The following is a 25844-nucleotide window of genomic DNA, read 5'->3' on the forward strand; positions in this document are numbered from 1 at the left end:
GGGTGGTGTAGGGGGGGAACCCAAAACACTTGGATGTGGAGATCTACCACGGAAAATCCAGCTCATCATGGCAGAAACTGCAATTCCAAAGTGGGAAACTTGATGTTCTCCTTTTGCAGGCTCATTTGGTGAGAAGTCCTGGCAGCTGGGGCTTTGTCCTGTGTGGTGCAAGGCCAACACAGATGCGAAGGATCCTCTTGGGAGGCCAAGTTCTTGCTCCAACTGATCCTCTGCCCTGCTGCAAGAATGAGTCAGGACACCTGACAGTGAGCAGGAACCTGCAGCCAGGAGCATATGACTTGTAACTCTATTACAAATTCTGATAGCATATAACACAATGCTGTTTAATTTGGGCATAAAAGATTAAAAAGTTAACTGTTTCAACTTAAAATACCTTTCAGCTTGTTACTGAAACTCACAGTGCTGATATATGTATAAATATATATATTTTTCTTTTTGGGAGGTGGTGGTGGTGAGGGGAACCCTTGGCATGAGATCTACCTATCTGAATTCCAGCAGGATGGCCTATCTCAGAACAAGGATGCTTTCTATTTATTTATTTTAATCACTGCTGTCATCCCAGGACAAAAGGGTTTAGCACGCATGGTGTTGAAGGGTTTATGGTTGGACTCGATCTTGAAGGTCTTCTCCAACCATAATGATTCTAAGATAAACATGAACTTTTTAAAAGTGCCTAAAAGCAGCATCTTGCTGCAGGATTTCACTCAAGTATTTGGCCTAAGTGTTGGAAAGAGAGCCTTGAGAGGGGATTCCTGACAAATGGGATATTCTTTGGATTTTATTTATGAAGGGGGGAGAGTCCACCTGTTTTTTTTTTTTCCCCTCTATTTCCCTTTCCAGAAAGGCTTCCAGATGGAGGACGCAGCCCAAGCCACGCAGGGCAGGTGTGGAGCCCCTAAACCACAGGGCCCCTTTTGCCAGCCCGCTTGGTGGCACCCGGACACGGCGAGGCCGCCCTGCCCGCCCCCCGGGCCCCCTGCCCGGCCATGCGGTGCCGCTTCCAGCGGGAGGCCCGAGCCCCGCCATGTCCCCCGGCCCGGAGCCAACATGGCGCCCGCGGCGGCTCCCCCAGCGCCGCCGCGCGGGAAAGGGGAGGTGGGGGAGGGAGGGCGTGGCCTGGCGCGCCCTCCCCCCCCCCACCCAGCGCCGCCATCTTGCGAGCGGAGGCGCCGCCGCCTCCGCCCCTGCCCGCCGGCCGCGCCGCCCGCTCGCGGCGCCCGGGGGCCGGAGCCGGCAGGTAAGGCCTGGAGAGGCGACCGGCCCCGGGGGGAACCCCGCTCCTCCTGCCGCCTGGGGCCGCGGCTGCTCCTCCTCGCCGGCCCCGCGTGGGAAGGGGCGGTTGGGGTGTGTGTGTGTGGGGGGGGTCCTTCTTTCTCCCCGCATCCCCTCCGCCATCGCCGGGGAGGAGGGAGCGCGGCGCGGGTGTCCCCGCTTCCTCACGGCCGGACCGAGCGCCCTGGAGCAGCCCCCCGTCCCCGCTGCCTCCCTCGGGACGGGCCGGCGCGGCCGGGCCCGGGGCTCGCGCTCATCCCGGCCCCGCGCCGCGAGGCGGCGGCCCGGGTTTGCCCCGCGGAAAGCGGCTTCTCGCCCGCCCCGGCCCTCCCGTTGCCGCGTGGCCGTGGGGAAGCTCCGGGAAAGCGGCTCCTGCCTGCGCCCACGTGTCGCATCGCCCCGTGGAGTGAAACGCAGCAAACGGGAGGCAACAGCTCCTGCCTCCCGGCAGCTCCGGCTCCCCGCGGTTCCCGCCTTTGTTCCATGGATAAGGATGAGCAAGGGGGGGCGGAAAAACGGCCTCACTGAAGCACCGTGTAAATGTTTGTGGTGATATTTGGAAGTTGTATCTGCTCCCGTCTAATGACACAGGGGAAGAGCTTTCAGGTGTAGTTCTGCGAGCCGAAAGCCCCTATCAAGGGAAAACTCGCAGCGTTTGTGATGCGCTTAAGATGCATCTTTAATATCACTGTGAATATTTGGCAGGTGATGGCAAGTTGGTAACTGAAACAAAGCAAAAGAAACAGTAGCTCATAAATGGAATTAGTGTTTTTTTCATTACAAAATGAGTTTAGGCTACTCCCTTTAAATTGTTGGGTCTTTTTGCAAGGATAGAGGGGTGTAGTTGAGATTCATACTACATTGCTGTACTGCCATCTAGGATTCAAAAGTCGATGTTTATTTTATTTTTAAATCTTAGTAGCTAAAGACAAAGACAGGAAGGGGCAGAATGTATTAAAAATCCACCAGATTCTACTAGAGTCAAATATCTAGGCATCAAAATTGCTATTGCCTGTTTTGTCCCTGTTTGTGTTCTCTTTCTGAAGTTTTGGTCATGGGTGGATTTTGATTCAAAGTAGCTGAGTTTAGTGCAGTCTCTCAATGAAGAGTTTTGCTTGTAGGAAGTTCGTTACCTCTTAATTGAGAATGGAAGTGGTTCCATTTCTGTCGCTAGGTCAAACTGGGCAAGAGAATGTCTTAGTGCAAAGATGGGCTGAATGGTTTTCTTTTAATATAGCCAGCTGTTCTGGTCAGTATGACAGCTGTTGTTTTTATTTTTAAATGCTGCTTTTGAGTACTGTAATTGGCATGCCATCAGATTTTTAGAACAAATTATATACGTCTCTTATCTGTGTTCTTCAGTAGGGGAATGTTTGTCAGGGAATAAGGTATTGAAGGATATTGATTTTTACTTCATTGAGAATTATGCTCCTGGTATTTGATATTTCCAGTCCCCTACGTAACACTAAAATGCACTATAAAGGATTGGGCTACTTATATGCAAGAAGGGCTGCATGATAAGATTTTTAGCTGAATGCTGCTTAGGTCGATGACTGCTGCTCAACAGCGTTTTCTCTTGTTTGAACAAAAGATAATGTTAGATGAAGGCATGAAAATGCAGTGTTTCAGCATAAGAACAACAAGTGAAAAGCCTTGATGGAATAAGTGGTTTTTGCCGTTATTATTAGGAAAAAAAAGCCCCAAAAAACCTGAACTTCCTCTTGATATTTTTCTCCTGTTTCCATAGGAGGAATATTAGTATCAAAGAATGACAGCTGCTACTTCATGAAGTGGATGCACTGTACAAGAAGTCGTTGCTTACAGCTACCAGCTTTATCGAACTCTTCCTTACATTCCATCCTTGATTGTAAGTCTATAATATTTATTGCAAAACGATGGCAAGATGCACAGTTTTGTAAATAGATTTCTAGTCAATTTTCCAGAGTGCCAGGACAAAAAGAAGGGCTTCTGTTTTCCTTAATCCTGCCGCTAACTGGCTTTGCGATCTTGAAACAGTCATTAAATGTTGCTCAGCTCTTCTAAATAGTGAACTGGACAAGCTGATGGAAAAAATTGTCCATGTTATCAGATGACAGGTGGAGGAAAGCAAAACACGAATGAAGCTCTGTTGAAGTGAGCTTGTCTAGTGGGAGCTTATGGAGTTTTTTTTATGAAGAATAGCCTGCTGGGGTCTGTGTAAAACTTGGGGGCAAGAGAAGGAAGGCAAAGCTGGCTAAAGTCCATTTTTTGTCATGTTTTTAAGTATATTGGGCTAGGTTTGTACAGAGTCCTTTAAGGATGTCTTCATGGGCTTATAAAAATTGTTGTTAGCTACCAAGGGTGCTGGAGAATTCAGATTTTTATGAGCAACCCATCACAGTCATCACAGAAAATTGTCTTTGTTTTGTTTTTAATGTGCCTTATACATACCTTTGATCTCTTGCAGTCTTTTAGAAGTTGGAAGACAACATAGGTTTGATGTTTTGTGTGCCATCAACTGAATTTGGGGCCATCATGAATATAACCAAGGGTGGACTGGTACTGTTCTCAGCTAACTCAAATTCCTCGTGCATGGAACTATCAAGGAGGATTGCTGAGTAAGTAAAACCTGCCTGGAAGGCAGCTTAGTGTCTTGTTGCTATTATGGTGGGACTTGCTTCCGTTCATTTTTGCCTTCATTTTCACATACTGTCTTCTGTGTTTTTTTTTCTGCTCCTGCAGGAGGTTAGGAGTTGAAATGGGAAAAGTTCAGGTTTATCAGGAGCCAAACAGAGGTGAGCATTCAATTGGCAAAACTGGAAACATATTTAAGTAGGATGTGGACTTAGTGACTACTCTTTTTTTTTAGACTGTTGCATTTTTCTTCTCTGAAATTACATGTTTCTTTTCTTGGCAGAAACAAGAGTGCAGATCCAAGAGTCTGTGAGAGGAAAGGATGTGTTTATCATCCAGACAGTTTCCAAGTGAGTGTTTGAAGATGCCTTACTACTGTTTTGACATGGACTGTCCATAAGAATGCCTCTGTTTCAATTCTTCTTTGCCTTTCTTTGCATGATCTGTGTAAGCATAAGCTAAGCTTATAGAGGCTTCTCTCTATCTCCCTTTGTCTCTCATGATCACAGAGAAGACATCAGTCTAACCTGTATTTTCAATGAAAATTTTCCCTAGGGCATATCTCTCTCTTTTGTTCAATATATCCTCTTTAAATTCTTGCCATGTTAGCTACCCCAAGTCCAGCTTTGGGTACAAACCTTTAAAAGTAGGAGGGCTATTTATTTTCTAGGCAATGTGTTCCATCTTAAAGTAATTTTCTCTGGTGTGAAAAGAGCTTTGGAAGTGCCTACATGGAAAATGTTTTGTGTACAGTAGATGTTATCTTGGAGATAAATTATGATCTAGTTTTCTGTAGCAACATGCTGTATTACTAAAAGCCTGAAAATGATATAACAAACTTCTGGGCTGCCCAAATCAGAATCAGAAACAATGATGTCTAATTTTAGTTAAGAATTAAATGCCACTGCCCTTAGCCCTCCTGAGGGCCACAGCTGGTCTCTTGATGGAGATAGCTCAATCACTGTTGTTTTATACCAAACTGGAATGGAATATCTGGAGCAGATTTAGGTATTGTATTGAATTCAGATACAGATTTCTTTTTTTAATGCATGAATACAGAACTAGATGCTTCTCATTCCAGGGATGTGAATACTACGATCATGGAACTCCTGATCATGGTGTATGCTTGTAAAACCTCCTGTGCCAAAAGCATTATTGGAGTGATTCCTTACTTCCCATACAGCAAGCAGTGCAAGATGAGGAAAAGGGGCTCCATTGTCTCTAAATTACTGGCTTCAATGATGTGCAAAGCTGGTAAGAATGCAGGTTGTTATGGAATGGTTAGTGCAGTGGGAGTTCCCACTGTTAATTTTCAAATTTGTGCACAAACTGGGACTTTAATGACTGCATTTTTTTCATAAATTTAAAATCCAAATAGAAACAGTTCTAAATTATGGCTTTATTAAGAATTTGTAGCATGCAGTTTTGATTGTGTCCTACTGAACTGATAGAATGAATCTGTTGGACTCCTAATGCTTTGTGAGGTCCTGTTTCTCCACCAAAATAGTGTTCTTTGCCTTTCTAGAATGGTCAGACAGATGTACTTTTGGCATTTTTAGTCTGTTTTATGTGTTGGGTGAATCTACTTTGCATCTATTCTGCATTTAAGATGGCAAGTGGGAATGCAATTATCTATTTTACCACCTCCAGCACATTTCCTTTCTGCTCCCTTCTACTTGCTCCTGTCACCGAAAAAAAAAATGGACAGTTACAATGAGGAGTGTGTGTGATCTGGTGTCTTTTGAGAGAAGGAATAGGTGAATAATTAGAATTTGGGTCCATTATTCATAAATTCAGAACTCCAGTATGTGTTAGAGTTGCCAGTTGTGTGTGTCATATTATAAATTTTCATATGGGTTTTGCCATGTGTCATGGAGTAATATTTTTATCTGTGACATCAAGGTGTGGCACTACTAATTATAATATGTAGATTGTTCTGAGGTTCTCTTTCTAAAGGAAACCATAGAAATTTAGAGCTTTGGTAATGCTAGTGTATTTAAGAGGTGTTCATTTAATATTCTACCTAGGTAAGTACTAACTATAGTACTTTTGTTCCAGTGCAGCTTAAAGTTTGTTCAGAACAAATTTCAGTGATGTTTACTAGAGAAAGTGTCTTGTTATCCCTCACTTTTCTCCATGTCCTTTTTCTTAATTAAAAGGACTAACTCACCTTATTACCATGGATTTACATCAGAAGGAAATACAGGGCTTCTTCAATATCCCAGTTGACAACTTGAGGGCATCTCCGTTTCTACTGCAGTATATCCAGGAAGAGGTAAGGAAGGCGTCTGTTAACCTTCTTAAAGAAGTGTATCATGCCTCAAGGCTTTTAATACAAATTCCTACTGACAGGAAAATATGTGAAAGTAGCTAATTTCAAAAAGAATTCTAGAGGGGGGAAAAACGTGCTGGGACAGGGTGGTGTAGTCGACAGCAGTCGACAGCTCCTCTCCTTACGGACTTAAAATTTTGTGAAGAGCCGGTGTTTTCTTATCTGCACTAATGATGCTAGTCTGTCTTCTTAGACATGATTCTTTAAGTATGGTTTAAAAAAAAAAGAAGGCTTTTCCTGCTCTTGTCACTTTTCCTTTCTTCTTTCTGGCTACCTTGGTATTCACAGACTGGTCTCCTTCTGTAGATTAAAATGTTTTTATAATTCAGTGTAAATTACAAAAACATTCTAAAAACATAATCTCTAAGAAGATGGGACTTTTAGTAAGGATCTTTTTTTCTTTTAGGAGCTTAGCATCAGATGTTCTGTGTGCCTTTCTTTCTCCATCTTATAAAGCGCATTCATTTCTAAAAAGTAATATCCAAAAGTAGTGGTAGATTCATATGTGACAAATGTGCAGTTGATAGAAGTATATGGTATCTATGATTATTATTGATCTGGAAGAACCAATGCCCTCATCCTTGTGAGGGAAAAACGTCTAGTTCACTGTCATTTTTCAACCCAACCACTCTCATTTGATAAAGATATAGATGCCTCTAACCAAATCTTACATTGGCTGTTTTCATTGTTACGGCAGTTTTTGAAAACTGAGTAGGGAAGTGGTTAACATTTTGACTTATTCTTAACTTTGTATTTGGTACAAGAAAATGTTTAACAAAGAGGATAGTAGAGCAGGACTCATGGCTCCAACTTCACCGAAGTCATTCATTATAATCACCTCGTAAGCTTAGAAAAAATATGTGTGGACTCAAGGCAAGCTGTGCTTTTGTATTTTTCTTAGACCTATGGAATTTATGGATAACAAGATTCCTGGTCTTTAAGCATATTCTTATTTTTCTTAATGATTTGCATCTGCAGCTTTGTTTGGTACTGCTTTTGCTTTCAAATGATAGTTTTAAAAAGCTGCTGAAGTATGTGTGCAGAGAGGACTTCAAAAGAGGACAGAATTTATTTTCTTGTGCTTATTAAAACTAAAATGACAATGTATCTAATCATATGGGGTATGGAAATCCCAAATACCTTACAGTATCCCTTCTTAAAAGCTGTTTGGAAAGTACTGCTCAGAAAGGATTTCATATTCATCTCAAGGTCATGGTAACAGCCTGGTTGCTGGATATCCTGCTCTGGGTGCTAAAGTGTTAGTTGTAATGGAACGTGTTTGTGTTAAGTAGCATAAAATAGAGACCAGCTTGATAAGGACAGACTTTCAAGTAATTAACTGCAATAAGACATAGAAGTCTCATGGTTGCTCTCTGAAACTTCTGCATAGGTTTTGAAAGGAATTGTGTCTTTATTCTGGGATAGGTAAGTCGAATTAGTGAAATTGTGATATGAAAATTCTGAATGTTGATTTCTTAAATGATGAATCTTTTGGCATCTAGAAGCTATCGATGCCTTTTGATGACACTTATGGCTTTCTGACTTCATTTGTAAAAAGCTTAGAACAAATTTTATGATTTGGCAAGGGGAAAAACATCTGAATGAGATCAAAGTCTTTATGTCAAATGACATGCCCTGCCTTGTCCATGATTTCCATTGTGTTAATCTTCATGGCTTGTTATATAATTAAGCATTTGTAAAGGGCAGTACATACTGAATTCCAGGTATTATAGGTGGAGTTAGCATTACCGTTTATTAATGTTACTTGACGTGTTTTCTGAAAGCTCTCACTTTCAGTAGATTAGGCCCATGCCAAAAATGAGAACACGAGCAAAAAATTTTCCCATGCCTATTTCACATAGGAAGGTTTTGCAAAAATTCAGCCAGTTGTTTGTATGTTTGAGAGGAGGCTTAGGGGAAAACATAACCATGCTTGTGTGTAGAAAAGCTGGTATTTCTAAGCTTTGGAGCAGGTATTTGACATCTGTCAGGAAGATGATGAACTGTATGTCCAGGTAGCGTCCCTAGAAATGTGACATTAAAAAGGTCTTTTGGCAGATTTGATGCATGTGTTGAGTGTTCAGGCCGTTATCACTGGGATTCCCTGAGGATTTATCTGTGCTGTAGGGTTTATTTGCTATAGGGTTTATTTGCTATTGTAACTGTTGGTGCCTGTGGGCTCCTGCTGCAGCAACAGATATAAGAGCAGCAAGGTTCTCTCTTCTGCTCCTCATGGCCCTAGACCATCCCAGGGCAGCACAGTGAAAGAAAATGGTGAGTTTGCAAGGAAAGATGCAAGATCAAGTATAAGGGAGGGGGCACAGATTTGGTGTAGGTATAAAAGCAGCAATAATATAAAGTAGTACCTGGGGCTGACTGGCTCATGCCTACCAACGAGCTCTTGAAATGAAAACAGCCTCTTGATCTTGCCACTTTGCTGCTGCCAACATCTGCAGCATCATTCCCTGGTGCTGATCTTAAAGGGGGTTGGCAGCAATGTAAGACTAGAACTCCAGGGTTGTGAATATGGATTTCTATCCCTTATCCATGTGAGAGGAGTCAGACTGATGTGAGAGAGGGTTCTTTTCTTGTGTGTATGCACGTGCTTTGAAAAACAATCGCCAAATTAGGCCCTAAAATGAAATACTATGTTGTCAGGTGATTGAAGACTCTGTGTATGGGCAAGATTACTTAAGTTGAACAGGAAACTTTAGTTCTGAGGGTTCCCTGTTTATTCATACTAGTCCTTGTAGCTATAATGTTCTTCTAAAGTGTCTGTGTGTAATCTATATTGGTTGTGAAAGGTATATTTTTAAGTTAAATACTGAATTTGCCTAATACTAGGGTATACTGAGCTGTGGAAACTAGTCATGTACCATGGATTCTTGAGGTTGCTTTCTTAAGTTAGGTAAAATGTGCTTAAAATTCTTCTGGCAAATAAAGTTACTTAATTCTTACTGAGTTTGAATTTGTCTAAAGGACGTGAAGTAGACATTACTATCTGTTATTTGCTACAGATACCAGACTACAGGAATGCTGTAATTGTGGCCAAATCACCTGCATCTGCAAAGAGGTGGGTAAGATCTGCTCTCTGTGTTAGAGCAGGAAGTCTCAATTGTGATTTTTTTGTTTGTTTGTTTTTGTTTTCCTTCTTAGGATCAAGTGGAGGACTGAGATTGAGTAAAGGTGCAGCCTTCCAACATGTACCACTTCAGCTTCGTCAGATGTGTAGTTTTTAGATTATTGCTAAAATCCTAATCAGTGTAAGGAGAGTTTAAAACAAATGAAAAACAGGTTAGATAACTGCTTTATCCCAAGCACTGCATTAATTTATTCAGTCATGTTTTAGTGCAAAGACTCACAAATATACATTCTGTGCTATAAATGATGGAAAATGGCTGGAAGTATACCTCCAGGAGTCAGAAGTAATTACTTAACATAGTCTCATGTTAGATCACGGACTGATCAGATCTCAATTACAGATGATTTGCCATCTAGTGAATGGTGAAACACTGTTTTATGTTAGAGCCAATTTTCCTTGTGAAGTCCTTTTTGGCTGAACAGTTGCCCTTAATTCCTGTAGCTCTTTTTGGTTGTCCGTACATAAGCTGTTTGGAATTTTGTTGCTTTCAGAAGCTGCTAAAGAGTTTGGATGATGATTTAAAAAATACTATTTCTACTGTGATGACAAAATAGTTTATTGAAAAGTTAATCTAGACTGTCATCCCAAAGAATTGATACTCCTTTAAGAAAGCTTTTATTTTTATGTAGAAAATCAGAAATGCTTTGATTTGTAGAGGCAGTGCTTTGCACTCTTTATGTGATATCTTTTGTTTTGGCCAGCTGTTTCACCCTTGCTTGGTTTTGTCTGTTGTTCTTTTGTGTCAGTTCCACCTCTTGGGTGTAGGCAGGTGTTTGAAGCATTCTCCAGGCCCCTGTGCAGACTAGTGTGCATGTTCCATTAACTGTTCAGATAAGATGCGTGCAGAACGGATTGCTTTCTGTAGGAGAGAACTGCAGAACTGTATTGTTTAGCTTCACGTGTACGTGTGAGCCTTTAGGGACATGATTGGAGGAAGGGTGTTGTGTTGGGGAGGGGGTGGCTGATTGCTTCAATCAAATCAAGAAATGCTTTTCAGATGAATGTCTCTATGAAAGAGGAGTATTGCTTGATAAAATTCAGACTGTTTCAGTAGCTTGAGTTCCTTGGAAAATGAATAATAAATCATATCCCTGTTGGAACTTTGTTCAGTTTATTATATCTAAAGTCCTTACAGTTTCACTGGTAGAATTACACCTTTAAGTCATATCTCTTAAGGTCATATCTCTTAAGATAAGTATGTCCAGAATAACTTATGCTTGTTTTGCCACTTGAAGCAATAGGCTAATTTTATGATAACACTGCAGTGCAGAAGATTCTTCAGTTTTAATTAATAGAAACTCTCATCATGGGTAAATTATTCTCTGGACTGAGTGGTTTTGGAAGTTAAATGAAGCATAACTGCAAAGGAGATGGTGGTTTAGGCCACAGGTCTTAGACACTAGTTAGAACTAAGTGACTTGCTCTGGAGACTTCACTATTACTGGAAGGAGACTAATTTTGGGTGTGGAAAAGTTAGGTAATGTGAATCTAACTTTATTTTTACTTGCTGGATTGTACTGCTTGGTGTCTGGGATACAAGCACTGCCTGAAATTACTGTTTTTTGACTCGCTTGCTCTCTACATTCCCTTCTTTATCTGCAATAATTTTGAAGGTTAAACTTTACATTTCTAATTCTAGTTGAAGAAATAGTGCTGATGAAGACTTGCTTTTTTTATTAGACTTGTAAGAATCCAAGCTATTTTAGTATTTCAGGCAAAGTGATTGACTTTTTTTTTTCTTTTCTGTGGGATCTCTTGGGTTACATGTCAGATTGTCAGGGATACTGGCTTATTTAATGTACATCTTGCTAAACAGATGAACACTGGTGCTGTTTTCATTAGAAAATGAAAATTCAAATGAATTGAATATAGATGATCCACACGTCAAGGCTGTTGTGATGGTTGGGTGAGACTTGCTTATGTGCAGGATTTAAAGAATGTGGAGGTCCAGGGTATGTGTATTTCTTTCTTTTCCAACTGTTGGGTGTCATTTTGCATGGACACTGAAAACCAGAAAGGAGTAGTGTAAATTGCCTGTTTCACAGTATTTACCCTCCTGCCCACAAGGCCAGTGTGGCTACTTTCAGGGTGATTTGGACTCAAAAGTCTGATTTAGAAAAAGATAACAGAGAGAAAGTGGTTTCTTCTGTGCCTTTTCCATTAGGATCTTTTTGTTTAGTATTAAAATGGGAATAGATTAGTATGTGAATTACGTTGTGTGACTTTGTCAATCCTTCCCTTGCAGAGCGCAGTCGTTTGCTGAGCGCCTGCGGCTGGGAATCGCCGTGATCCACGGGGAAGCTCAGGATGCCGAGTCGGACATGGTGGATGGTCGACACTCACCACCCACTGCCAAAAACGTAGCTGCTATTCACCCCAGCTTAGAGATACCCAGTAAGTAAGTTGGTGTGTGCAAGCATCCACCAAGTGGGGTTTTGGTGGGGGAGAGGCTATTAAAAAGGAGTATTTCTTATTAATACACTAAGGGATTTTTTTGATACATTTTGTCCATGTTGTTGATCATAGGCAGTGCATCAGGTCTCTGTGTGCCATAGGAAGAGCTTTGCCTCCTCTGCTGGTCAGGAGAGGCCACAGAAGATGATTAATTTTTCAGTTTGGATTTTTTTTTCTGTGATTTTCAGGGATTTTTCTGGGCTATACTGAGCTGACACTGATATTGTGCAAGTGTGTCAGTGTTAGTGCTTGTTGACCGTTTCAGCAGCGCTGTGTATAGGTTAAGAATTGGGTTATAAATGCACGTAGTTAATACTTCAACTAAATTTAAACAGTTAGTTCTGTATAAAAACCTTACTGCTTTTCTCAGTAGAACTGTGATAACTGAAATAGTTGCTGCTCTACTTCTTTTTATATAATGCTAGTGACCCATGCAAAGCAGACATTTCCACAGTTGATATAAGTTGCATGAATTTTTTTTTCCTTCTCTTTTTTTTTTTTTTTTCAATGCTGTTAATCAGTGCTGATTCCAAAAGAAAAACCACCCATCACGGTCGTCGGAGATGTAGGAGGAAGAATAGCCATCATTGTGGTAAGTGAGATGCCATGGCTTTTGATAAATTGTATTAAGGGCACAGACTGAAATGCTTGTTTGCTTGTCAACAGCTAAACTTTGGTTAATGGTAGATTTGCTGCTGTGGTTTTACACCATGAGGCAAAATAATCTGCATATTTACTGAAGCTGATGGTGTGAAATATAAAATGAAGAGCAGCATTCAGAACCATTTCTGCTGAATAGTCCTGGTGAAATTCTGTTGAAGCCCTTTCCTAAGGGTGGGGGGTTTCAGTTTGACTTTATATGTCAGATATATGATGGTTTTCTCCTCTTATGTTTGCAGTCTGTGAATTTAGAAATATTGGTGAAGTAGAAATTAATGTGGTCTTACAGCCTGAAGAAAGGCTAGTCTTTGGGCTTTTAAAGGAAAAAGATATTACATGTATTGACTTTTGAATTAAAGGGGTGTGTGTGTGTGTGCTTTTTTTCCCCTCTTTCCATCATGCAGCCTGTTCCCTCCCTTAGTGTCACAGGTTGTTTTGCACATTCTGCTTTCCCAGGCCTCAGCCTTTGCCATCTAACTTAGGTGCCTGAAGAATAACATAAATAAAAACATCCATTTTGCATTGGATGTAAACTGTTGTTCTTGAAAAAGATTGTGTCACTGCAGGTGTTCTGTGTTGATATTTCTGAGGACACGTTGAATCTTCAGTGATGCACTCGTGTTTTGACAGGATGACATTATAGATGATGTGGACAGCTTCCTTGCTGCAGCTGAAACCCTCAAGGAAAGAGGGGCTTACAAAATCTTTGTAATGGCCACACATGGCCTGTTGTCTTCAGATGCTCCCAGGCTGATAGAGGAATCTGCTATTGATGAAGTAAGTTTGGATTCTAAGTTTCTAAACAATCTTTTTCTTTTTTTTATGAAGCAATTTTTTGTGATTTGATTCTTAAAATGTATTTTCCAAAACTTCTCCATTTTTTTTATCCTGAGAGTAATGTAAAATCTTGTTTTCTATCAGTTACTTGAAAAGAGTAATTTCACGGTATCCTGAGGAGCCGACATTTCCTTTCACAGCCCTAATACAGGAGAGGGGAAAACATGAGGGAGTTAGACCTATCTAAGATTGTATTTTTCTTTCTGTAGGTCGTTGTCACAAACACAATTCCACATGAAATACAGAAACTCCAGTGCCCGAAGATCAAGACTGTGGATATCAGCATGATCCTGTCAGAAGCCATTCGCAGAATCCACAATGGGGAGTCCATGTCTTACCTTTTCAGAAATATTGGACTGGATGATTAATTATTCCTTTTATTCTAAATAAACACCCCAGGCCAAACTGGAAGCAAACAGAAAATGAGCTGTGAAGCATCATGCTTACCTTAATATTTCAATTGAGCCACTTTTGTTTTCTTTTGTTTTGAATATCAAGGTAGAACTGATTTTTAAGATTTTTTTTTTCCTCATTTTTTTGGGGGGGGTAATAAACATTTTACAGAAGATGGTTCTAGTTGCTTTTAGGTTAGTTGCACTATATAAATGACCAGAAAAAAAAAAAACACTTAAGGCAAGAATTTGGCTTTTAAATTAAGCGTTCCTTTTCCAGAGCTGCTTGCTACAAGTGCTATAAAGATAATAAAATGAAGTGACTGTATAATATTTTCATTTTAAAAGCCAAAAGGGTTGTACTGTTGTATGCAGTTAAGTGATTTTGTAGGAGTGCTTTTATAGAAAAGCATATGAAATATGCACCTGTATTTATTTTCTGCGATAAAGAATAAAGATCTGTTTTGTGTGAGCTTTTTAAAAAGGTTTACATGATAGTCACTTGTCTTCTAAAGTATGTTTCTTCTAAAAATTATTTGCAGCCCTTACATTATAGAAAGAAATCAAGGGGCAAAATGATTCTTGTCTGTTTTATATTCTTTTGGAAAACAGGATTGCTGCTTGTCAGTACGAAACTAATCTGCTTTTTTTCCTTGTTTATAATGCAACACTTGCTGCTCTTTCCCAATGCTGCTGCTTGTTGCCACTGTGTTGATGCCCCTCTTGCTGCTGAGCCATCTTATAAGAGGCAAATCCTTCCCTAGCCAGGGCCACGTGCTGTCACAGGTACATTAGGTTAGATAGGCGAGCACAGTGACAGCTCTGAGAAACAGAACTTGGGGACCAAATAGCCCCAAACCATCAATTTTTATAATGTTAAGTGGCATCTTGCAGGTAGGGCTCTTGAGTGGAAAATAACTTGCAGCATATCTTGATTTTTAGACAGCGAGTGTCTTAGTGTTGCAGGACACTTAGGTTTTATTTGATTTAATCTCGCTGAAATATCCTGCATATGAGTGTAAAATATTTGCTATGCCCAGAACTAGAATTGAAAAGTAACCTCTGTTTTCCTCTGCCTCAGTCTTCCAAGGGCATGAATGAGCTGGAGCTGATGGAGCACCCGGCAGGATGGAGCATTGGACAGTGACTAGAAAATTTAAATATTGCCAGCAGGTTCAGCATTGACATTGATGCTGAATCTCATTGACATCAATCTTCAGGAATGTTCAGCAAATACAATTCATATTTTACTTAAGCAAATCCACATTTCTGTGTAGAAAATACTGTTCTCATTCTGTGAGCTGATTTTTCGGGATTCGATTTGATTTCTGTAGTCTTGGTCTGAGAGGTATTTTCTGTCTCTATCGGATACCAGAATGCAACTTTCTATCTGGGTTATATTTTAATGAGAATAGATTATTAAACAGTTTAGTGGTGTTACTAGACAGACTAAGCTGATGTATTAACACTTTTATGTGCTTTGAATGCGTTCATGCAGGTTAAATTCCAGCCGAGCAGAGACTGGGAACTAGAGTCTCTTACCAGTGAAGTAAAGACTTGCAGAATTCAAGCTCGTCTGTTCTGAGCAGAATAAAGATTCACAGTGCTCAATACTGCAATTTGCAGATTCATCTATCGGTCATTCCCCTCTGCAGCTTTTATTTTGGTGCTTCCCGGATGCGTCTTCAGTGTTTTGTGCTACTTCTCCAAAAAGAGTAGCAGCTATTAAGAGTTTGGCTGTAGGCCTGAAAGAAGTGCTTTAATTTGTCATTACTTTTATTTTCTGTCATGCATAATTGCTGTGATTTTGGCAGGGGATATATATATTATTTTTCTTCCTGCTTCTTGTTTCACACTGGTTTGTGAAGGAGTAGCCTCATCTCAGAGCTGCTGCTGATGGGCACTAGTGTGCTCAGGGTCCAGCTAGGATGTTAACTTAAGTCCTGTGTCTTATCACTGGCTTAATATGTATTTATTTGTTTTTAAACTAGCTAATTCAGTGCAATGTGATTACTGCCTTGGTTAGGACTAAGGAATTTGCAATCAGCTGCTGGGGTAAGGCTGGTGCTTAAACTTTTTGTAGTACAGAAGCAGCTGAAACAGCAAAGTGGCCGTGTCTCCACTCAGCCACTTCTTATACTTCTCTTATCACAAAATATCTGCAGAATTACCTAATCTGTGTTCTTTTCTCAGAAGCAAAAATGTTGGGTCACCTGAAACACCAGCTCTTCTTAGAGGCATTTCTCTGGAAAATAAAGAACATGCACTTTGGAATGAAACAGAGACAGCCGCAGTGGTACAGTAATGAACTAATCAAAAGATCATGCAAATTCTTTCCAGGTTGATGTTATCTGCAAGGGAGCTATTGGGTTCTGCTTTACAGCTTATGGAAGAACTTTCTGATGTTAACAAGCACTTAAACTAGGATTTTTTTTTAATTGAAAACAATTTCTACTTGATCAAGCTTAAATTAGAAATTGTAGAGTAGCATTTACTGTATAGCAATCCTCATCCGTGTATGTGATTAATTGCTGAAATACTTTTCTTTTTAGCTCGGTTTACTAATGAAGTTCAGGTCATGGAGCCTGTGTATCTGTTAGGGCTTTGATCAACCTTGACCATGAAAGGAGCAATAGCTGCCAAAAACTTAAATTCCCACCAGTTTGGTGAAAATAGCTGGCTAGAGGAAAGAAGCCTTCGTAGATCTGGGTAAAGGAGCTAAAACCTGCAACCAGAGCAGCTTTTGCAAGGCTGCACCCTGAGAATCTGCATGGGAGAGGCAGGTGAAATGTCCATGTCTGGAACAGCTTGGAGAGGAACAAGCAGCTTCTTGGATGTGGGAGACACGGCACAACAGATGCAGCGAGTCCTTGCAACGGGGCTGCTTGTTGGTGGGCGCTTCCTGCACTGGGAAGGGTGCTGGGGAAAATACAAGGTTTAAGGGCACTGCCTGCAGTTTTGGGGTTGCTCTGCAGTTGCTTTGCTGTCACCCTGTAGTGCCTCCATCCAGAACGAGTGAAAGACCTGATGCCACAGAGGATGGAGCTGGGAAGGGTGGCGGGAAGGCCCGTGGTGTGGGGCTGGAGGAACGTTGTCCCATATGGACATGGCAGCTCAGACGAGCTGTATCCAAACAGCTTTCCTGGCTGTGGCCACATTGGTGATAAGGGACTCACAGCTGCCTCATTCCCTGCGGCCGAGCTGGGCATCCGGATGTCAGCGGGAAGGGGCAGGGAGCGGGAAAGGCAGAGACCAGCCTGTACTTGGGTGACTGATCTGCCCCACTGCCACCTTTGGAAGCCAGAGCGGTGGCACTTGTTAATGATCAATTCCCCCAGGCCGCTTGCGAGTTACTGATTTGGTGGTGATTTTTTTTTTCCAAGGTTTTTGCTGGGGATGGAGAAAGAAGCAGTGGGAATGATGGAGGTTAATTCCACTGCTGGGTCCTTTAGTTCCTCGCAGCAATTTAGCGTTGCTGATCTTGTTGTCATAGTGGCTTATTTTTCCTTGAATATTGCAGTGGGAATATGGGTAAGAGCATTCTTTTTTCTGATGTCTCCTTTTGTACTTAATTTTGTGAAATATTTGGATTTTTCTCTATCCTGAGGGCTGGCTTCTCTGCAGAGTTGTGTTCCGAAAGCCCCCGATATTTTCCTGTTGTGTTTTGTGTTTACGCTGAGAGTTGTGCGCTGTGCTCTATTTGCTGTTTTCTATTGTATAAAATCTCTTTCACTCAACGTGGAAAGACTCCTATTGACTTAAACTGAGCGAATCCTGGTAAGTGCTGTCTCCTAGCCTGGAGCCTGCTGTATGCATCGTTTCATGTAATTACGCTGGAGCTGCAGAGCGCTCATTAATTATCCGGAGCCTCCCGTCTCTTGGTGGCTGTCTGGGGCGCGCGGGGACGGAGCGGCGGGCGCTCATCCTCTGCTCTCAGTCTTCCTGCAGGGCGAACAGGAACACGGTCAGTGGCTATTTCCTTGCTGGCAGAGACATGGCCTGGTGGCCAGTAAGTGGGGACACTTGGGGCAGCAGGGGCAGCCGGCACCGGTCCCTCTCCTGCTGAATTCCCGCTTCTGCGCCCCTTTTGTCCCCTGCTCGCCGGTGTTTCTCCCTCCTCATCATCCTACAGCCCGGCTTTGCGCTTGGGTCTGTTGCGGACTGGGATTTGCGCGTCCCGTGGCTTTCCCTCGTCTTGCACGAGGGCTGCGGTGGTTTTGCTCTCCCTCCTTCGCTCTCCTCCCAAGCCGCTCTGCCCTGCCAGATCTGTGCTCTGATCCCAGGCTCCAAAGCCCAGCTTTGCCACCCTCTCCCGCAGAAACAGCCCCCGGAGCAGCATCGGGGCTGGTCCGGATCGCGCGGCCGCTGGCTGGGGAGCAGGGAGCTGCCCCGGGCTGCATCCCAACCTCCCCTTCCCACCCGCAGATCGGAGCCTCCCTCTTTGCCAGCAGCGAAGGAGCCGGGCTCTTCATCGGCCTGGCCGGGACGGGCGCTGCCGGGGGCATCGCTGTTGCTGGCTTCGAGTGGAACGTAAGGAACGTTGTTAAGGGGAGGGTTTCCTGAAGCCTCTTCTGCAGCAGCTCCAGGAAGGTCCCTCATGGCTCAGGAGGAGTCGTTATATACTCGGATACACTTGGTATACTTGGACACGGCCCCTATAGGAGGGCTGACCCCATAGCTCCCCAATTTCCTCCTTTCTCACAAATCAGTCCCCAAATCCTGGGGCAGGAGTGTAACGTGTGGCTTGCTCAGTGCCTGAGGAGTTAATGGGAAACCTGTGGATGTTGGCCGAGTCAATAGCTTGAGACAGAGAGAGGAGCGGGTTGGGACCTGCTGGGTACCCAGGAGGTCTCAGCTGTGGCCTCTTGCACCCACACGGGCCCCATGAAGACACCAACGTGCGGCTGAGGGCGAGCGGGTCCTGCCTGGGCACGGCCAACGTGGTCTAGCACCACCGAGCTGCAGCAGGATCAGCGGCTTTTGGAGCAGCGCTGTGTTCTTCCTTCCCAACAGGCCACTTACGCCCTCCTGGCCCTGGCCTGGGTGTTCATCCCGGTCTACGTCTCTTCTGGGGTAAGCAGAGCTCTCGCCGAGCTGCCGAGGGGATCCCAGCCATTGCCAGGCTGGATGTCCCAAGGAGTGGCAGCACTGCTGTCCTTCAAGTTGCTTTGGGAAGACTGTTCCCCTTCATCTACCCTGGTGCTGCCTTCAGAGGCTCCTTTTCTGCAGGTTGTCACCATGCCCGAGTACCTCCAGAGACGGTTTGGAGGGGAGAGGATCCGCATGTACCTCTCCGGCCTGTCGCTGCTGCTCTCCATCTTCACCAAGATCTCCGTGAGTAGCTCCCGCTTGGCTCCGTCACTGAGCTGCAACTTGTTTCCAGATAGTAAGAAATTATTTTGGTGCTCAGACCTTGTGTAGCCAGCAAGGTGGAGAGGGAGAGCCCCTGGGCTGGGAGAAGAATTGCTGTGGGATGAGGATGTCCTGGGAGGAGTCAGGACAGCGGGTGGGAATTCATGGAGAGCTGCTGTCTGCCAACACCCTGCGTGTTTGTGGTTGGGTTCAGCAACCATGAGCGTGTCCAGGATGTCCCAAATAGGTTTGTGGTTGGGTTCAGCGACCATGAGCGTGTCCAGGATGTCCCCAATAGATTTGTGGCTGTGTTCAGCAATCATGAGCGTGTCCAGGATGTCCCCAGCAGATTTGTGGCTGGGTTCAGCAATCATGAGCGTGTCCAGGATGTCCCCAGCAGATTTGTGGCTGGGTTCAGCGATCATGAGCATGTCCATGATGTCCCCAATAGATTTTTGTCTGGCTTCAGTGATCATGAGCATGTCAGGGGTGTCCCCAGCAGATTTGTGGTTGGGTTCAGTAATCACGAGTGTGTTAGAGATGTCCCCAATGAATTTGTGGCTGGGTGTCAGGATTCCTGAACTTAGAGAGTTTGGGAAGGAGCTCCTCAGCTTGGAGGCTGCTGCATGGTGTGGTCTGTCATCTTCTCCGGCAGTGAGGCTTTCCAGGACTTCCAAACAGGAAAAAACCCTGCCGAGTGTGGGGAGAAACCACAGGGTTGGGCGAGCTGAATCTATAAACTGAAGTGATTGAATTGAATGTGTTCCTCACCTTAGGGCACACAGGTTTTCCGAGGAAAGGGCGTCTCGTTGCAGCTGCAGGATGGCCTAAGCCTGCATAGAAAGCCTTAGATTTTGAGGGATGTTTTCACAAGAATTGCACAATTCCCTTTAAGCAGCTCGGGTTCCTCTCCTCCTCCTCTTCCTGCTTGGTAACCATGGGAAGAGTTTATCCGAGGTCGAAGCAGCTGGGAGCCAGTGACACCAGGCACAGACAGGCCTTGGGGGCTGCAGACAGCGAGACGGGATCAGAGCCTTAGACACCCCAGGAGCAAAGAGTTCTGGAATGATCCGGAGCAGGGAACGTGCTGGGGGCGGCGATCCTGCGCGGTCCCCTCCCATGGAGGCACGTGGATGCGATGCGCGGCTCCGCCGGGGCTCCTGCGTGGGGATGCCTGGAAAAGGCATCGCTTCTCCGCGTGGGTGGCTGTAAGGATGGGGAAATCCGATGTCGGGGCCGTCGGCAGCGGAGCCGCTTCCCCACGGAGCGGCGCTCACCGCTTGCTCGTGCCGGCGCCAGCCCCAGGGCCTGCAGGCCCCAGCTTGGCTGGTGGCCGCGGGTCCCGGCTGCGGCTCTCCCATCCCTGCTCCTGGGGCAGCTCCTGAGCCCATGGCTAAGGCCTGGGCTGTGCTGCAGAGAGGACTGTGCCCTGCCCTGAGAAAAGGGGGACAGAGCAGCCTGGAAACACTCGTGCTGTGCAAATACGACAGCACTAAATGCATTAACCTTGAGCTGTATGAAGAGCATGGTCCTCCCGAGCTGCTCACCCTCAGGACCTCAGCTCGTGGGCTTTCTTTACTTGTTCCTAAGGTTCTTGTTCCTAGGGTGGCATTTAATGAAGTCAGAACTGTGTCCCCAGCTGTGTAACCTGCCAAGTGCTCAGGAGAGGCACCTTGTTGGCCCATGAGCTGTGCTCTGATCCGGGGCAGAGTGGGCCGGTCGTGATCTTAAAACGGAGGTCGTGGGCAAATAGCAGCCAGTCCTGCTGTTAGTGCTTTGAGGATGGCTGCCTGGTAACTCAGTACGTGGATTTGTGCCCTCTCCCTTGATCAGTGGCATGTTGATTCATTCCCTGATCCTCCGACCGTCCAGCAAATTATTGCCACTTATTCCTCTTCCATGTACTGCTTAGGAGACGTCTCTTCCCTGCTCCTGACAAGGCTAGGGATGAGCTCAAGGGAGGTACTGAAGCAGCCTGTGTGGTGTTAGTCACCCTGGGATCTGAGGGAATACCATCTGGTGTTTAAAAGCAAAAGTAACAAGCTGGAATTGCATATCTGGTATAGTAGTTTGTTCTTGCAGATCTGCATCTAAAGAAAGAAATCATCTGTAATTTGAGGGCTGGTTGTCTTTGAGTCTCTTTCCAGATCATCACAGATGTCCCCTCTTCCCACAATAGTGTCGCTATGCCATGAGGAGATGTTTGGTCCGTATGGTTTCCATTGGAGCTGTCTCACAGGCCTCCACGGCTTTGCCCAGAAGGGATGGATGTCCTACAAATTCATCCTGAGCTTGGGAAACCAGTGGAGACGGTTGTGCCACACATTGCTTGTAACCAGATGAACTTGCAGATGAACTCTGTGCGATGCCTGCTTATATGGCACTTCTGTGGTTATCCAGCATTTCCCAGCTCTCCTTTGTGTTTGGAGCCTGGAAGACACTCCCAGATGGCTCTTCCTATGCCTCTTCTTAGCTAGCTCTATAGTTTCTGTGGACTGCTGAGCTTTGCCTGGTCTCTGAGTCACATAGAATCCAACAGAAGAGGAACCAGCCTAATCAAGAGGATTATCCAGGCATCTAGCTCCATTCACTGTGGATCCAAGCAATACCGGTTGTTTGAAGCAGTGGGTTGGGATGATGTGCGGTGTGTTGCCTCGCACAGAACTGTCCCAATATGCCATCACTGCTGCTAACTGCAGCAGGCAGCGTGGGAGGACAGTGTGAGACTCAGGGCAATTAGGTGTCCCTGCTTATGCAGGGGGGTTGGACTGGGTGATCTCCACAGGTGCCTTCCAACCTCAGCCATTCTGTGATCAGGCAGTGCTGTCACCCAGCAGACCTTTCCTCTTGGTCCTCACCGGGGCTGAGCATGAAGCAGAGGACCCAGCAGTGTTGCCTTTCCTGTCACTTCTTCCTGCAGATGCATTTGCTCTCTGCTGGGTTCAAGTTGTTAATGTTTCATGGCAGTTCATAGCAGGATGCAACAGGCCACATCCAAAGACCTGCTGAGGGGACAGGGAGTCTCTCCTAACTGGAAACATGTGAGGATTTAAGCAGGCATCCAAATGCTGGTGAACAGCCAGTGGGGAATATTCTGTACCCTGGGTAACTCATTCTTTGCTTTGCCAGTTGTTAAATTCAAGCTGGGTCTAAAGCCAGCTTTCATTGGGAAGGCATTAACGATGTTGGATAAGAGCAAGTTTCCAAGTGAGGTCAGCAGCGGAGGCAGGGTTTTCTTGCTGGATTGTGAAGCCTAACTTCAAAGGATTTTGCTCTCCTTTTACATTTGAAAGGACTTGTTTTATGAATAGGTCATGCCTGGTTTTAATTAGCTTGTTTTTGTATTTGGGATGTCTTATTAACAACTAAGTCACATGTGCTTTTATTTTTTCCCACCCTAGCAGAATTAGGAGGAAGGGAGGTGGAGATACCTTTGCTTCCTCATAGCAAAAGCTTAGGCTCATTTGCAGACGACTGCAAAAAATGATTAAGTATTGAGAAAACGAGGAGAAGCAGTTATGAAACGTGTTCTCCAGGACTGAGTTGTAACAGCTGGGCTCTGGGGATGGAGAGGGCGCTGAAAAAGCAGGTAGTCATGGTGGGGAGACGACTGACTAGCAGGTGCTGCCTTGACAAGTCATGGATCCCTCAAGGGACCATTGGTAGCTCCAGAAGATGGGGAGGACGCTGGGCTGGAAAGGTGCTTGGGAGGCTCCAATCGTGTTGGGTTCCTGCTTCGCGTTGTGTTGGGAGGAGCTGGCTGAGAGCCTTTGGTTGGATCTTCTCTGCCTTGTAGTTGCACCTCGCGGGGCAGTGACGACTTAGCTCTCTTGCAGGGTTGCCTGATGGTCACCGTGATGTTGAGTTGCGGTTATATCACATTTGTGTTAGAAAGGCATCTTTGGTGGAGCAGGTTTTGGTAAGGTTGCCACTAAGTTGGTTCCTCTTTAGCAGGGCAGTCCAGGAATGAGTCATCTCCCGGTGCTGAACAGGGCTTTCCCCGAGGCATGGCCAAGCTGCAGAGCAGCTGAGGACAACTGTCATCTCCAGGAGGAGCACTAGACATAACTGTGGTGGAAAACCTGGCCCAGTGCACTTGTCATGGAGCCGTCCTTTAATTAGGTTCCTCAACATCATGGGGCAAGTGCTCTTCTGGTCATTTTGGTTTGTGATTTAATCAATGGTTGTGTCTAATGTGTGGACTCATCTGCTAGAGAAAGGACTTTCATGTTGTCCCAAAGCTGAATGGGCGCTTACAGACTGGATTTCCTGGTGATAGATGGCATGCTTCGTTCTTCATGATCCTTCTATGGCCTCTCTCCATGATGTGGTGCAGCATGGTGGTGTTTTGAGTCTTCTGAAGCGAAATGTTTGCCACCTTAGCGCGAAGAGATACGGAGCTTTGGCCTGGGCTGCGTTTCCTGGAAAGACGAGAAGCGGCTCTTGAATGGCATTTGCAAAGGAAGTCTGAAACTGTGCGCTTTGTTTTCACACAAATCGTATCCCTCTTTGTCCTAGAGTGACGCTGAGAGCAGGATGCAGGTGGCACTGACCGTCCTTAGCTCCTGTGCTTTGAACCTCCTGGAAGAGCTTTGGGAGAGGAAAAGCTGGGAGAAGGAGGTGCAGTGTGGGAAATACCACGGCAGCGCCACGTCACTAATCCCGAGCGGCTGCTCCCACATGATCGGGCAGGAAGGCTCTGCAGTTTGGGAGATGATTTTTTGTGAGGTCTGTGAAGAAAGATGTCAAATCAGAGCTGATATGTTGACTGTGGAAAGCCATCGTGGCCACAGGCAAGGGTGTGGAGCAGGCCGAGGTGTTTTGAGGAGAACCTGCCTCTTCCTGCCTGGCCCTGTCCCCTTTTCCCTCACCGAATAACGTTTCCACTGAGATACTCCAGCTGAGCACTGGAAATTGTTGGATCTCAGCTTCTGCTAGAGAAATGGTCATGCCTTGGGGCACTTACTAAACCTTCGCCTCTTGGGCTAGTGTCCCAGTTTGCCCAAGGGGCTCCTGAATGTCCTTGCTGTTAGAACTTGTTCATGGCCAAACTGGGCTTGAGACAACAGGAGCGGCACCCCCTGCCCAGCTGAGCAGGTGGGTTGAAGTCCCCAGTGGGGTGAGTCCAGATGCAAATGGTGGCTCTGGGCAAGTTGGTCGGCTTGGCTGGGCCGAGCAAGCTGGTAAACTGCCTCTTCCCTTCCCTGCTCCCCTAGGAGAGGGAATGCTCCCGCTTTCCCTTGGAAAAGGAGAGGGAATGCTCCCGCTTTCCCTTGGAGAGGTGACCCGAGCTGCAGGACGTGAGGTGGCTGGTGGAGGCCAGCCTGGTGCGGGGACACTCGTGGTAGACATGGAGCCAACCTGTCCCTCCTGCGCTGAGCAGGAAACAGAGCCTCTTCCAGGGGTTTGGAAGGGCATCTGCAAAGGCTGGAAGCAGCACAGGAATGTGGACCTCAGTGCGGCCCTATGGCAGCTCCTGCTGCTTGTGCTGGAGGTTGTGCTGGGGACTTGCACGGGTCTGTGCTGGGATCCAAGGCGCCAGGCTCAGTTCCTGCCTGCTGCTGCTGCTCTCACTCGACCAAAGCAACTTCTGTCACTTGTCCGTGCCTGGGTTTCCCCATCTGGAGGGAATATTTGCCTAGAGATGCTCAGGAATGGAGCGTTTTGGGGAAAGGCTCTTGCAGTCCTTGCTCAGGACCTGAGCCCCACAATGCAGGGCTCCCTGCTGATAACCGAGGATGTGCAGACAGCAGCAATCCCAGCAAAAATCTCCGTGTCTGGTGGAGATGCCCGTCCTGCCCCAGCTCCTCCCTGGGGCTGCTGCTGCCCTCCTGCTCAGCCGAATCTCCGACCGGCTCTGCTGCAGCCGGCGGCGGCAGCGATGGCAGTTTGGCCTTGGCACCCTGCTCGAAGGCAGCGCGGGTGCCAGGAGAACAAATCCCGTCAGGCAGAACATGAAATACCAGCTGCAGCCACCCCCGTGTGCGCTACCGCACCCGTCACGTCTGCTGCCGCGGTGCCAGCGGGGTGCGAGAGCGGCACGGGGCGCGCTGGCATCGCGGGGACGGGTGGCACAGGCTGGGACTGGGAGCTGGAAATGGGGGTGGAAATGGGTGTCCTGGTGGGAGCGAGGTCCCCACGGTTGGCTCTGAGTGCTGGGTCTCCTGGGCACTGCCCAGATGCCACCAAAGGTGCTCAGGTCTGCAAGGACATTGAGGGCCCTCGTCCTGCGAGGGAGCGGGTGTCACTAGCTCTTTCCTTTTCTTAAAAGGCTGGGACAGCACCAGTGCCCTTCATAGGAGCAGGAAAAATGGGCTCGCTGGCCTCCGTGTCCCACTGTCCCAATGGGCTCGGATGCAGGACGACCGTGAGGGGGGCTGCAGGAGCGTGGCCACGTCCCCGTCTGCTGCAGTGACGTGGTCAGCGCATGGGACTGGGGTGCCCAGCGCTGGCCCCGGGCCTGGCAGCACCCTCAGCCCGTGTTATTTCCTTGCCACGTCCCTCTGCAACATCCCCTTGGTGCTGTCTGGTGCCCGGCACCTCTTGCAGGCGCCGTGTCTCTTATTTCACGCACAGACGGATCTGTACTCGGGGGCTCTGTTCGTGCAAGTCTGCCTGGGCTGGGACCTCTACCTCTCCACCGTGCTGATGCTGCTGGTCACCGCGCTCTACACCATTGCAGGTAGCTTGCTTGATATTTGCTGGCCTCAGCTCACTCTTGTTCCACTAAACTGTGTTACTTACGCACCTTTTAGTTATTTTGCTTTTT

General features: G+C 45.8%; 2 protein-coding genes across 4 annotated transcripts in view; both read left to right on the forward strand.

The window, feature by feature from the left end:
* The first annotated feature begins 1192 nt into the window (after positions 1-1192).
* PRPSAP2 (phosphoribosyl pyrophosphate synthetase associated protein 2) lies at positions 1193-14207 on the forward strand. Of its 2 annotated transcripts, XM_088527790.1 has the most exons (12): positions 1193-1258; positions 3041-3160; positions 3740-3890; positions 4015-4067; positions 4190-4256; positions 4988-5160; positions 6066-6181; positions 9256-9311; positions 11626-11774; positions 12356-12426; positions 13125-13271; positions 13541-14207. In XM_088527790.1, the coding sequence occupies exons 3-12, from the start codon at positions 3772-3774 to the stop codon at positions 13697-13699; spliced, it is 1110 nt and encodes a 369-aa protein (XP_088383916.1). In that variant the 5' UTR covers positions 1193-1258; positions 3041-3160; positions 3740-3771; the 3' UTR covers positions 13700-14207. The 2 variants fall into 2 exon arrangements, with proteins under 2 accessions (XP_088383916.1, XP_088383917.1); XM_088527791.1 differs by lacking the exon at positions 3041-3160 and having other exon boundaries at positions 1198-1258.
* A 2933-nt stretch (positions 14208-17140) lies between these two features.
* Positions 17141-25844, forward strand: part of SLC5A10 (solute carrier family 5 member 10) — a 40500-nt gene continuing 31796 nt past the window's right edge. For both annotated transcript variants that reach the window (XM_088527805.1, XM_088527806.1), the window contains exons 1-6: positions 17141-17254; positions 17661-17732; positions 18149-18253; positions 18737-18796; positions 18953-19057; positions 25652-25757. In XM_088527805.1, coding sequence (XP_088383931.1) covers positions 17141-17254; positions 17661-17732; positions 18149-18253; positions 18737-18796; positions 18953-19057; positions 25652-25757 — 562 coding nt within the window. The remainder of the gene's footprint in view (positions 17255-17660; positions 17733-18148; positions 18254-18736; positions 18797-18952; positions 19058-25651; positions 25758-25844) is intronic.

Source organism: Tinamus guttatus, unplaced genomic scaffold (genome assembly GCF_059628265.1).
Source record: "Tinamus guttatus ecotype Peru unplaced genomic scaffold, ASM5962826v1 Tinamus_guttatus_pri_ptg000291l, whole genome shotgun sequence".
In the NCBI taxonomy this organism is placed as follows: Eukaryota; Metazoa; Chordata; class Aves; order Tinamiformes; family Tinamidae; genus Tinamus; species Tinamus guttatus.

Coding starts and splice junctions, on each gene's coding strand:
- PRPSAP2 (XM_088527790.1), top strand. CDS start 3,772: ATGTTTTGTGTGCCATCAACTGAATTTGGGGCCATCATGAATATAACC. Junction 6,182..9,255: donor TGCAGTATATCCAGGAAGAG/GTAAGGAAGGCG, acceptor TATTTGCTACAG/ATACCAGACTACAGGAATGC. Junction 11,775..12,355: donor CCCCAGCTTAGAGATACCCA/GTAAGTAAGTTG, acceptor GCTGTTAATCAG/TGCTGATTCCAAAAGAAAAA.